The sequence below is a fragment of the Falco naumanni genome, chromosome 11 (assembly GCF_017639655.2).
Source record: "Falco naumanni isolate bFalNau1 chromosome 11, bFalNau1.pat, whole genome shotgun sequence".
NCBI classification, from domain to species: Eukaryota; Metazoa; Chordata; class Aves; order Falconiformes; family Falconidae; genus Falco; species Falco naumanni.
Genome location: NC_054064.1, coordinates 16,600,860 through 16,616,100, shown reverse-complemented (window position 1 = coordinate 16,616,100; position 15,241 = coordinate 16,600,860). Strand labels below are relative to the sequence as shown.

The window sequence follows — 15,241 nt, the reverse complement described above, 5'->3', positions numbered from 1 at the left end:
TAAATGAAAAGCACTCTGGACCATCCTCAATACTTTATTAACTTAAAACATTATTCCAATAAATATGTACCAATAAACATAAGACACTCCATAAAATCTAAATAAGGACATTTACAAATCTGTCAACAAAGTAAAAACAGCATTTTTTTAACTGAGGTACATGCAGGGTCATTTAAGGCAAATTCAGTCAATTATAATCTTTCATGATTCCTGCCCACCTCAGCTGAGTTTCCCTTTAAAAATTAAAAAACAAAAAAAAAAAACAAAAAAACAACAAAAACAAATATACAAATTATGCTATTGAGTAGCTATTTTCCAGTTACTACAACAAGCCCAGAGTGCCAGTAATGGTCTGGACAGGAAGGCCGTGCCTCCCTGGTGCTCCTGCCCTCTGCAGCCAGGACCACTTGTTGGATGGGTTTCTAGGTATAAGGCGTAAATCTGTGCTTTGGCTTTTCCACTTTTCACAAGCTTCCTTCTCCCTAGTTGATATAGCAAGAAGTAACCCCCCCATGCCTCAAACACCCACGCACACAGCCAGGCCTTGTGCAGAGATGGCTCCGGGAGGATAACAAGGGCCTCTCTATAACTGTTAATGCAGCTCCCTACGTGCACCAGAACAAGCGAGAGCAGGATCAGGCCCAAGCTGGTACTTTTGTCTAAAAACCAGCAAGATGTCAAACTGCACAGTTCAGTCCTGACCCTCCAGGTTTTCCCGACAGGAAACCAAAAGTGAAGCCGTTCAGCACCGACACTCAACCAAAGGCGAGCACTCCCTACACCACGTGCTGACAGCTGTCTGCCATTGCCATGTAAACACTGTTATGCCCATGTTTCCCTGCAAGGTGATTCAAGCGACTGACAACTTCAGGGGGTTCATCTTGGCCAAGGGAGAAATATTTTCCAGCTTACAGATTATTAGGTAGCTTATCCGTCTTTGGAGTATCAGGCTTCATATCTAAAAGGCTTACTGTCCAGTGTTATTTCAGAAACAGAGAGGGAAAGAGAAAGAGAGAAACCCCAGCCTTCGATTTCCTCTTTCACAGTCATTCAATGCATGGCCCTGTCCTCTTCTTTCCTCCTTGAGCTCCTGGTCAGAAAGGTAATGCCAGGGTCTGCGGTCAGGACAGGGCTTGGGTCCAGTGGGGAAGCCAAGGGAATCTGTTCTCCTAGTGTTGTAGGTATTTTCCGTATTGCAGCTGGGACTCATTTCAGGCCATGCTGTGTCTCCCGGTGTCTCCGTAAATCCACCTTTCGCTGGAAGCCTTTGCCACACAGGTCACAGCCAAAGGGCTTGAAGCCTGTGTGCTTCCGACTGTGGGTGATGAGGTTGGAGCTCTGACTAAAGGCTTTTCCACACACCTGGCACTTGTGAGGCTTCTCACCTGCAAGCAGAAGGCAGGAGAGAGGGTGTGAAAGAGGCAACACGCTGCTTACACAGGACCAGAGCAAACAGAAAAGGCACACTGGCCCTTAGAGCTGATCCAAGGGATCCCTGTGCCACTACCGAAGAAGTCATTCTTATAAAAAACACACAACTGGGGGCCCCAAAGCACTGGCAGAGCCTGCACGGCAGCTGAGCGGGCCTGAACTTGGCTGCACCTCCATCGGCCCAGTATAGTCCTGGGAGCAGCCCGAAGCACTGAGTGCTCTCAGGACACTGTAACTGGTAAATCACTTGGCTGCATGGGCTCTGTGCATTTTAAAACTGACTTTGTGTCCTAGAAACAAGAGGAACTCTTGGAAAGACCCCCAAGTCGTGCTGAATGCCCGACACCTATTATAGCATCAGCATGGGGGCAGGTGGAATAGATAGGTGGAGGTTGTTAAGCCAGACCCAGCGAGCCGGGGTGTCTCCCCAAGGAGATATGAAAGCCTTTAAGTGAACCCTAAAAGGCAGGGTTCATCCAGAGATCTGTCCTTCTCCCCATTCCCCACACAGAAATGCTAGCAGTCACCCCAAGCCAGCCTGCAAGTTCTCCTGCAGGCAAATAACATAAATGGGAATAAATCCAGCCTCCAGAACTTCTACAGAGGGGTCAGTGGCAAAACTCCACTGGCCTCCATGGGAGCAGGATCTCAGTGCATTTTCATAGTGTTTATTATCAAGTAACAGACAAAAGGGAACCCAACCACAAAACCAAGCTTGATTTTCAGAGTGGCTTCGCACCTGCAGAGCGCACTGACTTCAGCTGGAGCAACAAACTCTTTGCATGTTTGAAGATCAGATTCTTAGAAACATAAAATAATACAAAATGTGTTGGAGTCTCAGTTCACAAATGTATGCTGCATATGAAAGGGATCTCTGATTCAGTTAAGGACTGGTTTTTTTATTAGCAATCTAAAAGCTCAGGAACGGTTTCTGTTCTCACAACAAAATAATGGTTTTGACTGATTCAGAATTTGGCTGAAATTCTACTTAATCAAGCCTCATTTGAAAAAGTGACTATGGAAATACTTTTTGTGTTTCTTCCTAAATAGTTCACTTTGATCCAGCAGACATCTGGTGGAAAAATCTTTACAAGTAACATTTATTGTTCACTGCTTGTCATCTACAAAAGTCACAACCAAGCAGCGCTACATATAAGGCCATCTTTCTATATATTTGCCATTTTTAGGCTTCACCCTTGATATCTGCTAGTGGTCACTGTCAGGAAACAGGATTTTGGTCATCTGAATCTCAGGCTTGCAGCTGTTATTTCATGTCTCCAAATGCTTCTGTATCTCACAAGTCGTCATTTCCCTCTACTTGAAGTGAATGGTGCAAGTCTGAAAGGCAAGATTTTCTTTTAAAGGTTTCTGACAAACCTGCCTTCTCACTGAATGATATTTCCTTTGGTGATTCACCTGCACTTTATTAGTCTCCACGTTTATTACTAACAGTGAAACTTGAGAACTCTGCACCTCTCCTTCCATTCTCTATCAAACTGCAGACATTTCTCTGAAAGTCCGGGTGGAAGTGCAGGCAATCTCTAAACAAATATTTAGACTAAGAGTTGGACCCTAGGCCCTTCAGTTTAGTGTTTGATCTAGAGGAGGAGACTCCTGTTGTTTCTATTGTAAATTGATAGATCCTGAAAAAAAAAAAAAAAAAAAGCTGCAATCAAATTCACCTGTCATTTTCCAGGGACCTCCACTGTAAATCAAGGCTCCATGAATATAATACTCTACAAATCATCTTATACAAAAGCCCTTTGAATAAACATTGGTGGATGCTATTAAGGGAGCACCGATTGGATTGTGAGGATTTGGGTTATTTTGCAGCTGCTGTTCATGAAACCACATTCAAATCACTTTCCTTTGCACAAGTAGAGCTCAGACAGCATGAGGAACAGCAGCAAGGCAGTGAGAGGCATGGGGAGATGCCTGTAGTGTCCCAGCTGAGGAGGAATGGACTGCTGCAGAGGGACCTCTTCTGAGACCTGCCCTCACAGTTGGGGCTGCACAACAGCAGCTGCAGGGCTGACCTGTGTGAATGAAGGTGTGTTTCTTCATATCAGATTTCTGGTGGAACCGCTTCCCACAGTACTGGCACGGATAAGGCCGGGTGTCCGAGTGGATGAGCAGGTGGGTGGACAGAGTAGAAGATCTCTTAAAACTCTTGCCACAAATCTTACAATCAAAGCTGCGTTCCTGCAGAGAAGAGCCCAAACACACACACGTTACACCACACCAGTGATCCCACCAGAACATCAGTGTTGCCCCTTCTGCCTTAGCAAACACTTCCACTTCTCCAGAGGGCTGGCTGGCCTGCAGAGACGCTAACACTGGCATGATAGCACTACATGATAAAAAAATAATGCATCCTCTCCCAGTGCTGTGCACCACTCCTCACAAAAATTCAATTGATCAGCTGTTCCTGCTATCAGGAATGGCTAAGTGGGAGGTAGCCCTGACCAACCAGCCAGAGTCCGCCTGCACATTTCAGCAGGGGCCCAGGACATGATCACTCCACTGGGAAGCCCAACAGCTGCAGCACTGTTCAGAGGCCAGCTCTCCACTGTACACAGGAAAGTGGGTGCTGAAATCTGCTTGGCTGTCCTGGGAAATCTCTGTGGCAGGCTGACTTCTGCTGGCAGGGTAACAACTAACTGCTTATGTGTAGTTCCATTAAAATTCAAATGAAAGGTACCTAGAGCACCAGGCGAAAACAGCTTTTTGGCTTACTACTTTAACATACCAAAATAAATGTATTAAGACCTTGCTATCTCTCCTCTCCACCACTTTCTTCCACCATAAATCATCTCTTCTTTCCATCCCTTAACTACCATCACACCTTCGTCTTCCTCTATGCTTTCATACAATCACCTTTGTTTATTTGGCTTTTAATGTGCCCTCCCTGAAATGTCCCCTCCATGGACACCATATGCAGTGCTGCACTTTTCACCATTATTTAATGGGTGATGAGATATTTGCCCTCATTGTGTGCTCTGTCTGCTGTTGCACACTTCATGAAATTGTAAATAAAACAGCAAAAAAAAACATTGCTGTAATTCTATCCTCCAAAAGCCAATCTGAAGAAGGAAGATTTGCCAAGTCAAGTGGGTGGGTGAAGGGGAAATATGGCACAATATCAGCAGGTGGAAAATGTTACAAGTCCTCCTACCAAAATTAACTACCATATTCTTTTGGTGTGTGACTCAGAGTGTGTCGAGACGGGTGAAGTCTGTGCTCTATACCTGACTGGTCGTTGAGATGTTCCTGCACAGACACAATGACTACAAACAAGGGAAGATTCACTTCTCGGGGGGAGGGGAGGAGAAAGAATGATGAGAGCTGCATCGAAAGAAAGCACAGTGGGTTGCTTTAGCTGTTAAAAAAAGGCCACATGCACATTACAATTTCCAGCTGCAGGAGTGAAAATTTATTATCCGTTACTTCTGGAGTGCCAAAAGTGCCCATTGCTTAATACAGACGCACACAAGGTCTGGGGAATGGAAACAAAGCCTGTGCTTTTTAATTTGTTCATTTGCTCCTTTGCTCACTAGCTGCTCACCCTTTCCTCTGCCTGCCACTGTAATCCTCACCCACAGCTGCCCACTGCAGCCCTACCACATTCTCTTCCTCTGCTCCGTTTAGGTGCCCACCTACTGCCCTGTGACTGCCTTCATGGGCTCCCCAGCGCCAGCTGAAGCAAGCAGCTGGCCCTGGCCCTCATCAGACCTTCATCCTGGCAGCCCGCCCCGCTCTCACCTGCGAGTGCACAGCCTTGTGCTGCTCCAGGCTGACTGCATGGCCGAAGGTCTTGCCACACATGTCACAGGCAAAGGGCCTCGTGCCACTGTGTGAGCGGCGCACATGTACCTCAAGGCCATGAGGCGTGGAGAAGACCTGAGCGGAGAGAGCACACTGGGTCAGGCTTGCCCGGGAGAAGGGGCTGGAGAAGAGTCATAACCAGTGTGGGAGAAAGGGATCCTTACCTTGCTGCACTTGACACACTTGTAAGAGCCAGTGCTGATGAGCAATGGGCGACACAAGAGGTCCGACTCCACTTTGATGCCACTTGGCCCCTTCTCTTGCTGCAGCCCAGGCTGCGTCTCAGCATAGAGTCCAGGCGCTGCTGCTGGCGGCCGCTCAAACAGCCCCTGGCCCGGGGAGCCGAAGTCACCATAAAGTCCAAGGGAAGAGCTACACTCGGCACCATAGAGGGCAGGGTCAGATCCTCGCTCGCAGAAGAGCCCCAGGGCTGAGGTTCGCTCCAGCGTCGGGCAGGGCCTGTAGCTTTGCACAAGGTGCCTCAGTTCGGAGCCACCCAGGCTGTTCCACATGTACGGTTTGAAGGGCACCGAGAAGGGGGATGCTTCATCTAGGGATGGACACACAGATCGCTCCGAGGCTGTGGAAACACAAGGGCATCGGAATTAGTGTGCTTCAGAATCCAGCTGCTATCGTGGGGCAGAATCATCGCAGCACTCGGACTTGTGCCCAGAGCCAGACCCCTACGCTGCACATTAAGGCTGCCCTTTCATCTCCAATGGGAGGACATTTTGTATGGCACTGGAGTCTGTGTGTCCAGTACTACCTACTCACCTGCTGTCCCCACCAAAATACTTAAAGCATCCACCAATTTTATCTGTCTCCATCTCTGGGAGCCCAGGTGTGCACACGTTGATCTGACTGTTGAGATATTAAACAACTCAATCTGCAGCTTCCTTTGGTTTTATCTGCAGCTCCTCAGAAAAGTATATCTATGGTGTCCCAAGATGGGCATCAAAGCTGACAGTCCACATGTGTAAGATCTGATGTAGATCCCACACACACATATAGCAAATACAACATTACAGAGGTGCCAGAAGGAGCAAGCGTGCTGAGATTTACCTGTTCAACAAAACTGAAAACTACTTGTTTCACAATTAAATGACCAAATCTAGGCTCTCAACTTCATGCCACAGCTGTTCATAACTATACTACAGCATAATTAAAATAAAAACCAGCTTCTGAGAGGCTTGAATGTCATGCATTGCTTTTTCAGAAAAAAATAAACTAAAATTTGTCCTCATCTGAAATAAAATCCTGATTGTTTCAGATTTCTCTGAGTTTCTCAAAGTATAGAAACTGTGTCCACCCAAAAGAGAGAGCTTCACAAAATCATCGGTATAGACAGCATTAAAAACTGAAGACACAAAAAGATTTTCTTAGCAGTTATAATCAAAGCAATCTTCCACCAGAACAAGCTCAGATGGCTTCAGATGCCTCTAATAGGCTCACCTTTGGCAATGGCATCTGACCAAGGCAGTGAGCACCACAGGATGAATCACACTTGGGGGCCATAGCAGAGTCTGACGCAATGGCAGGAACACAGCCTTTGAGATCAGTGCCTAAAGGCACCAATGCTCAGGGAGCCTCGCATAGAGGAAAGCAAAGTTAGGCAGGGAACATGAGGTACCAGACCCCAACTGTGTCTGCCAGAGATGCTGATTAATGCCCAAGGTGCTCTGCTTTCACTCATCACAATAGGCAGCAGCACTGGGAGAGTCAAACATCTCCACTGGATAATTGTTTTAGTGAACCAAGGAAAAGATAAATCAATTAATTGCTGAATTCACAAAGATACAGGCAACCCTTACCACTTGGGCTTCCATAACAACCTCCCTTACCCAAAAACTTGTTCATCCACAATTTCTATCTTGCCTTTTTTCATTCCTGTCAACTTCACAGCTCCCATGGCTTTCTCAACCATTGGCAAACCAAGATAACTAGGGGTGAGCTAGGGAAGATGTGTTAGGCCGTCTATTTGGATAGGCAGGTGGTCACTGAGGGTTACAGAAGGGAAACGAAGACGAGGTGAAAACTGAGCTATGAATGACTTGACTGTATCTTATCTTTTACAAAAATCCAGATGTTAATAGTCTCAAATTCTTCCATTGAAATCAGCAGTCTTTTGGTTGGAAATATATGTGCACATACCAACTGGGACGTTTGAACAGAGCTATGAAATCACATTAGCTGACATGATGATGAGCATGATTTTTCCTGTTCTGCACTGACTGCAAAAGTTGTGGTCAGCGTCACATCATCTATCTTGTGTCTTTGCAACCAGTTTCAGCATTGCCATCTCTCACGATTTTATCACAAGATTCAAAACTATCTTAAAGCCCCAGCTCTTGAAACTGCATGATTTCATCAGGCTCTCAGCTTTCCTTTTGTTTGCTTGTTCTTGTTTTAACTTTATTTCGCTCTTAAAGACAACTTGCAGCCCAGACTGTAAAGAAAAGCATCAAAATGTAAACCCTCAATATTTCAACACTAGAACTGAATATCCATAAGGTATTACTTACAATCTTGATTTCCAAGCCAGTCTGTTGAGTGAGAGCAGAGGGAAGGTTGACCTGATTTTTGAGCCCTTGGAATTGGCAACATGGGACACAGTAAACATTGCACCACAGATCAGTTTGCGTGCAATGTTCCTTCCATCACCTCACATGCTTTGGAGACCTCTCAAAGCACAAGCACAGGGGAGCCACTCACGCTATACTTTTCAGGGGCAAGCTCAAGCCATCCAAGCCCTGTACCCAGTGTCACGGCAACCTGCAAACCCTGCTCGGCCACACCGCTGGACACTTCTGTGTCTGCCTCTCCTCTGCTACACAGCACCTAGGCCCCCAAGGGGTGCACAGGGAGGGAGAGACAGATTCTCCCTACTCTTCCTAGCAATTCTGTGCATTCTTTGTATAGACCACGTCTGTGAGAAAAGACATCAATGCCCTTTTTTGAAGGCAAGGTAAACTCGGCCTGAAATCGCTGGGAACAATTGATATGCATAGCAAAGAAAGATTCAGGTGTCCTCCTCCGCAGACCACAAAACACCATGTTCTCTGCACAACACCATTATACCCAGTAAAAGCCTCCCCCAAGACCGCAGCATGATCAGGCTCATCAGGAGATACTAATATACTGTTGCACTGAGCTACCAGGCACCTTCTGTATATGCAAACGCATGTGATTACAGATACACGTAGAAAGTGAGGTTAAATAACAGTGATTTGCACTGATGGAGTCAACAACGTATTAGAGTGTTAACAGGTATTGTGTCTGTGCACACCCGCCTAGATCAGCAGCACAGCACTCAAAGACAAATCTGAAATCTGGCTTTCACTGTGTATTGAAGTGCAACCTGCACCTATGTTCACTTCTAGGGATAAGGGGGTGACAGTACTACTCACTGCACCTGCCCTGAGCGTGATTTAGAACCATCATTTCTCATCTGACCTGCCTGTCAAAGAATAGAAACTGTGCCCCACCCAGACAAAGACAATCATAAAAATCCAGTCTCTCACCAGTGCATCTTGCAGAGGTGATCTAGGCACGAATTCCAGCTTCACACTGAATCTGAAGCAGCTTCAAGGCAGAGGGGTTGGGGGGCAGCTGTGGGAGGAAGCCCGACTATCTAAGCCTGCTGCCACTGCCTTCATCATTAACGTTAACAGCATCTCTCTCAGTGCACTGAGGTTCATTTAATAAAGCTCTTTCCTTACAGTACTTGTTACCTTCCCTTACCAGAGGAGTCCCTTACCTTCCTGTTCTTCCTGTGAATGGAACCAGAAAGTCCCAGGACTGCCCTCCCCTACCTCCACCAAAAAAATCTTGATCTGGGGATGTCACCCTCATTTTGCAAAGACACCTTCCCTGGGTAGCTGGATGGTTGGCTGGGAGCTAATGAACCCCACAGTGGGGGAAGAAATGAGTGGGGAGAGGGAAAAAGCAGAGCAACCCTGGTAAAATACCTGCTCCATTTTACATCTGTCTAATTTTAGACACCTCATGAAAACGGCCTGTTTCCCATGCACAAATTGTAATTGTTTGGGGAAGGAAGAGAAGGACAAATTTGTTAGATCAAAAATTATGCACTTGGTACACTTTGTGCAGAAATATTAGGAAAAGAAAGACTGCCGCATTTGGTCAGGTCTGTCATTTGTAGACTGAAACTGTCCCGTGGCCGGCTTTGATGATACTGGGCAGCATTTTGAATATCCCCTCAAAGGGCTTTAGGGCTCTTAAAATAGAGGGAGGCTTTCAAAATGCAAACCCTGTTCATCACAATCAGCCGTTGATATGCAAGGACATTGTAAAAGACGAAGTGGGAAAGTGGTGGGGAAACCGGACTAAGCATTCGTTTGCTGGCGTCTGCTGTCGGTAAAGCTGAGACAATTTTTCCTTCGCTAAGACAGAAATTGTTCTTTTTTCCAGCTGTCACTTTTTAACCGAGGCAATAAAAAGTGGGGGTTATATAAAAATAATTTTGTTATAAAATAACACCATTGTTTTTTTAAACGAGATAAGTATTCGCGCCAGGCTGGGGACAGCATCTCCCACTGCTCCAACCACATCAAAGGCAGGACGAGGGAGCTAGAGACAGGCGCTGCAGCCATAAGTGTGAGTTTCCTGGATTTGGGGTATTTAAATCTGACCGTCATTATTTTCTGCTGTTTTTTTACGAATGCGTTTTTAGAAAAGAAAAAAAAACCAAACAAACAACAACAACAAAAAAAAAACAGGTAGAGAGAAGAGGGGGAGGGAAGGAGGGATCTTTTTTATAGGCAAGAAGCAAGAAATAACCTGAAAAGGAGTTAGGGAAAACGTCTAGCATATAGTACGAAATACAAAGTGAACGCTGTTTACTACGGGTATACAGATCGCCTAGTAGAAATTTTTACTGTCTTAAAACACATCTGACTCGGGGTAGCAGGACCCAGTGTAGGAAAATGCCGGGACCTTTAAAACATAACCGGCTTGCGTCTAGCAATTAATCAGAAACCAAAAAACCAACGCCCGACGGCACCACAGCTTTCCTACAGCCTGTCAGCCGCCGCTTCCCCACCACCGGCAGACAGGCTGGAAAAGCAACCCGAGAAAGATAACCCGAAAACGAGTGGAAGTGCGTGGGAAAAGGCAAATCTGTCCCTTCCACTTGTTTCGGCCTGCGGCACCCAGCCGTGAGCCGCTGCCCCGCCGCACCGACCCGGGCCCGGCGCCGCTCGCCCCGGTCCTACCTGGCGAGACGGAGGGCGAGGGAGGTCTCCAGAAATCCTCGAACTCGGACACCCTGTCACAGACGCTGCCCTCGCAGCTGGGCGCTGACTCGGAGGTGCCATCGGCAGCCTCGGTCAGGTGGGATTCCGGGGAGAAGCGCCCCTGGGAAGGCTCCGGATCGGGCAGGACGGTGCGGCACAGCCCCGCGTCCTCGGGGATCTTGCTGTCTGCGGGACAAAGGGGGCGAGGGGGCTCCTCAGTGCGGGCTTGCGGCGGGGCCGGCCACCTCCCGCGGCGGCCCCGCTCCCGCCGAGGTTTGCCGCCGGGGTCCCTTCAGCCCTGCATCAGCCCCGCCAGCCTCCCGTCGGCGGCTGCGGTGCCGGGGGCTGCAGGGCCACCGGCCGGTGCTGGCGCCGCCGGTAGCGGGCTGACGCGGGGCGGGCGGGCGAGGCTGCGGCCGGGGGGCTCCTACCTGCACAGATCTGGGCTAGCACCGTCTCCAGCCGCAGGCTGTAGTCCTCGTCGGCGGAGCGGGGCTGGTGGTAGCTGTGCGCTTTCTTGCTCTTTACTAGGAAGGACCTCGGCATGGTGGGCGCTGCCACGGCCGGCGCGGCCGCGCTCCCTCTCCAAGCGCCGGGCACGGCGGCGGCGGCGAGCGTCACCCCCGAGTCTCCCGCGGGGCGGCGGCGGAGAGGCGACCTGCGGGGAGGCGCCGAGCCCGCCGGTGAGGGCCGGGGGCGCCGGTCGGGAGGGGCCGCTCGCCGGGGGCGGCGCGCCAGGTGGCGGCGTGCAGGTGGCTCAGGCCACCGCCCCCGGCCCCGCTCGCCTCGCCCCCCCTTCCCAGAGCGCAGCTACTGAGCCTCTCGTCGGCCCCGGCCAGCGCTGTCCCCACCCCCCTACCCCCCGGTGCCGCCCCGGCCACGCTCGACGGCCGCTGCCGGATTGCGGGGAACAGGCAACAGCAGCGACCGGGCAACGTCCGTCGGACGAGGGGGGCTGAGCGAGCTGCGGAGGCGGGGGCGGGAGGGGAGGGGACCGGTCATGTGCAGCCCCGTCCCTCCGGGGCAGCGTGGCCGCGCTCGGCGGGGTGGGCGCACCGCGCCTCCATGTTTGCGTCCGCGCCGGCAGCCGCCGCAAAAGCGGCGCCAGCAAAAGGCACCCCCGAAGCGGCTTATCAGTGCCCGCCACCCAGAGCGGGCCGGAGGGCGCAGGGCTGCTGCCGGGACGGGTGGGAGAGTCGTTACAAACCCGGCAGCCTAACCCGACGCCTGAGAGGCTGTTGCTGTCGGAGGGACTGATTCACCCCTCCAGTGCGAACAACGATAACGCGAAAACGAACAAAACGGAATCTGCTGCGGTCCGCAGCTGCAAGGTGCCGCGGCGCCAACAGCTGCGGGCACCGAAAGCCGGGGCGGGGAGAGAAAGGAGGTGGGAAACCTTCAGGGGGCCCTGGGGGACAGGGACCGGGCTAACCAGAGCTGCCCCCCGCCTGCTCCTCGAGGAAGGCGGGAGACGTTCACTGGGACCCGTCTAGCACCGGCCCGCCCCTGCCGTTACGCTGCACACTTTGCAGAAAGCGAGCTTAAGCTGCGTTTGGTTCTTTTGGGGGACTTCGGGAGGCTGCTGATGCTTTTCTTTCTTTCTTCCCCTTCCACCCCCACACACACCCCCGTCAGTGGCCTCAGGTTTGCGGACGGGAGAAGGAGGTAAGGGGCGCGGGAGCTGCCCCGCAGGTGGCGACCCGGGCTGCGCGGCGAAGCACCGGCCCGTCCGCGCCCGGCGGGGGGCAGGGCCGCGAGGCGCCGCCCCCGGGCACAGCGCTGGGCGAGCGGGTGGGAGCGTTGCTGCCCGGGCCCACCTGCGCCTCGGTTCATCCTTGAGCGGGGGCCGGCAGAGAGTGGGGCACCGAGTGGGGGGCGAGAATCAAAGCGGCCCGGTACCGCGCCGCCCTCCCCGACAGCAACCGCCACCGCAGCCGTTGGGGAGCTCCGGACGCCGGCGCCGCTTCTGCCGCGTGTTTTCGCCCCGGCGCGGTGCTTTTCCCTCCAAAAGCCACGCCGCGGAGGCGCCGCCGGCCTCCGCCGCCCAAGGCCGCCTGCGAGGCCGGGGCCGTGCCCGTGGGAAGGCGAGTCCCGCAGCCCACCTGGCCGCCGCCGGCACCCGCCCCCTCCCCCCCCCACCCCCCCCCCCCCCCCCCCCCCCCCGCTGGCACGCGGGCCGCGCGCGAGGCCGGCGTCTCCCCGAGCCGCCACCACTGAGGCAGAGCCGGAGGGGAGGAGGGGGGAGGTGAGGGGAGGTGAGGAGGGCTGAGGAGAGGAGAAGGGTCGCTGCCACCCCGGCCCGCCCGCAGCTGCCCACGCGAGGCGAGCAAGGCAAAAGCGCTTACCCATTTGGAGGGGTGAAGGAAGCTGGGCTGCAGACGGGGGTTGCGCCGCAGCCTGCTAGTTTGGGTGATTTTAAATTTAGCCTCCCTTTAAGGAGCAATGGTGCTTGAGTTGGCTGCTTTTTTTTTTTTTTTTTTGTCTGTCTCTCTCAACTCCTTCAGAGCTCGGCCCCCTAAACCACAAATTCCACTTCCTGAGCGTTAGGAGCTTCTGCAAAAAAAAAAAAAAAAAAAAAAGAAAAAGAAAAAAAAAAAAAAAGAAAAAAAGTGCCTCACAAATCAGCACTGTTCCCCCTCCTTTCTTTCTCGTTTTTCCTTAAATGAAAATGTCTTACCGTATTCCACCTCACAGGGCTCGCTGAAGTGACATCAAAGTGTCATTCTGGACTCAGGCGTTTCATTTCTCTCGGGGTTCTGCTCTAGAAATTACACGCATCTATCTGAACTATTCTTGGATCCCCTTCAACTTCCGCAACGAGAACAAGTCACAGATTCAAAACACAGATTGACTCAAGGCGGGCAGCGGCTGAGGGCAGGGGACGGAGGAGCCGGCGCCCGCCCTGAGCCCGGCCCGGCAGCGGGGGGACGCGCCTCCGCCGCCATCCAGCCCTGCGGGCCGGTACAATCGGGGCTAAGGCAGGGCCCTGGGCGTCGGAGACCTCCCCTGGACTAGAAATAACTTGTTGTGGAAAACTTTTGGGATAAATACGCCCAACGGCGCTGAAAATACCTTAAGACCCAAGCCTAGAGGTTTGCTCATTTCCCTTCGGATTTAGGTAATGGTTAAATATGGAAAGGGTAGGCGAGATCCCCCACCGCCACCCCTCCCCGGCGCACGGTGGGTGCTGTAGCTTAAGGGCGATTCAAACACGAAGGCGAAAGAGGAGCGGAGCCAGGCGAGAGGGGAGCGATTGCCTCCTCCGCCTGCGTGCCGGTGCTCGAGCCGCTGGCTCGGGAAGGGTCCGTGGGGCAGGCACCGGCGGCGGGCACGGTGGCGGGGGTCCACGGCAGGCAGCGCCTCACACCGCCCGCGCCTGCGGAGACCCCCGAAGAAAAAAAGGCTCGCCTTGCTTTACACAGACACCCCGACCCCAAAACACAGTTTTCTGGGTCTAGCTTCGGATTGCCAGGATGCAGCCAGGAAATCCGACACAGTTCTTCGGTGTCTTTCTGAGGTGATTGTGAGCTTCGCTCTCAGACATCTCGGGCCATCAGCAACGTCGTTTCGGTGACTATAGGGCCGCCCGAAGTACGGCTCCGCAGTGGGTGAATCGAGGTTTAACACCATTTCCCGTTCAGAAATGACCGAGACTGAAGTCGGACAAGGCAGGAGCAAACTTCAGCCTCTCTCACGCCCGGGGAGCACGCTGGCTTTGCCAACAGGTGCTTTTCTTCACCACTACCCCACCCCCGAAGTATTCACAGAAAAATTAGTCACTGTGTGCCTGTGAGCCCGTGTGAAACGTAGGATTAAGCTGACTTCCCAAAATCTAACTAAGCAAACAAACACCACCACGACAAAAACTGTCCAACCTTTTGCGTGATGCTTTAGTAGTGACACAAAAGGAAGTTGAAGAACACGACTGACACATCGACCTTAACACCTTCATTACTGCCGGAAAGTTCCTGGTGCTGGGCACAGCAGTTTTACTTACGGCATCCGTGTACCGCGGTCTCCTTGCTGCGCCTTTGGTTGATTACTCTGAAAATCATTCGCTCCGTCAGCTTCAAAAATAAATGCTGGAATCAGTAGAAATAACCAGATTGGAACAACTCGGTGTAATTTCGTGTATGCGTCTTCGTTGACTCACTGTTTATGACTTTTTGCAAAACAGCCTTTCTCGTTTGCCTCTGAAATGGGATGAGAAACTAATAGCCTTTCGATTACCTTGCCAAACAGCGCTTTGACTGTAATGAAAGCAGCAGAAAACATGACTGTAAATCACTATTAGCTCTCGTAAGCCATCCTGACCCGGTTGTAATAAAATACATATCCATCTTTATGCATCTATGGTCAAAATGTATGCGCAGGTGCTTCGGCGTGGTTTGAAGCCCGGCGGTGCCGTGCGGCAGGTGCTCGCTGCCTGCCGGGAGCCGAGTGCGCTGCCGGGCCCCAGCGGCCCCGCTCGGGGCTCTCCGGGGGAGCCACCGCGCCAAGCCCCCCATACTGAGCCCACCTGCACCTCCTCACCTACTGCTTCCCAAACTGCTTAAAAGCCTTCCGCAAGGATAAGGAAATCAAACGAGTGGATCGGGTTAATGCTTAATTCAGCATGTAAGGGTGGATGCTGCACGGGCAGCGGCAACAGACCCCCAGCCCCTGGGGCGTCAGCTTTCTCAGATAACTAGAAGAGAAAGCGCACGAGAACGGGTTTGTTTTGCGATTTG

The 15,241-nt window shown here is 51.7% G+C and overlaps 1 protein-coding gene and 1 long non-coding RNA gene across 2 annotated transcripts; one reads left to right on the top strand and one right to left on the bottom strand.

Annotated features, from left to right (window-relative positions):
* Positions 1-18: 18 nt before the first annotated feature.
* Positions 19-11,311, bottom strand: GFI1 (growth factor independent 1 transcriptional repressor). Its single transcript, XM_040611120.1, has 6 exons — positions 10,943-11,311; positions 10,491-10,697; positions 5,421-5,836; positions 5,194-5,331; positions 3,468-3,633; positions 19-1,385 (listed from the first exon to the last, which is right to left on the bottom strand). Exons 1-6 carry the CDS (start codon positions 11,055-11,057, stop codon positions 1,207-1,209), a joined length of 1,221 nt encoding a protein of 406 aa, XP_040467054.1. The 5' UTR covers positions 11,058-11,311; the 3' UTR covers positions 19-1,206.
* A 214-nt stretch (positions 11,312-11,525) lies between these two features.
* LOC121095595 lies at positions 11,526-14,852 on the top strand. The gene is made up of 2 exons (XR_005830155.1): positions 11,526-12,176; positions 13,206-14,852. It is a non-coding gene; the product is annotated as an uncharacterized LOC121095595 (long non-coding RNA).
* Positions 14,853-15,241: the final 389 nt, after the last annotated feature.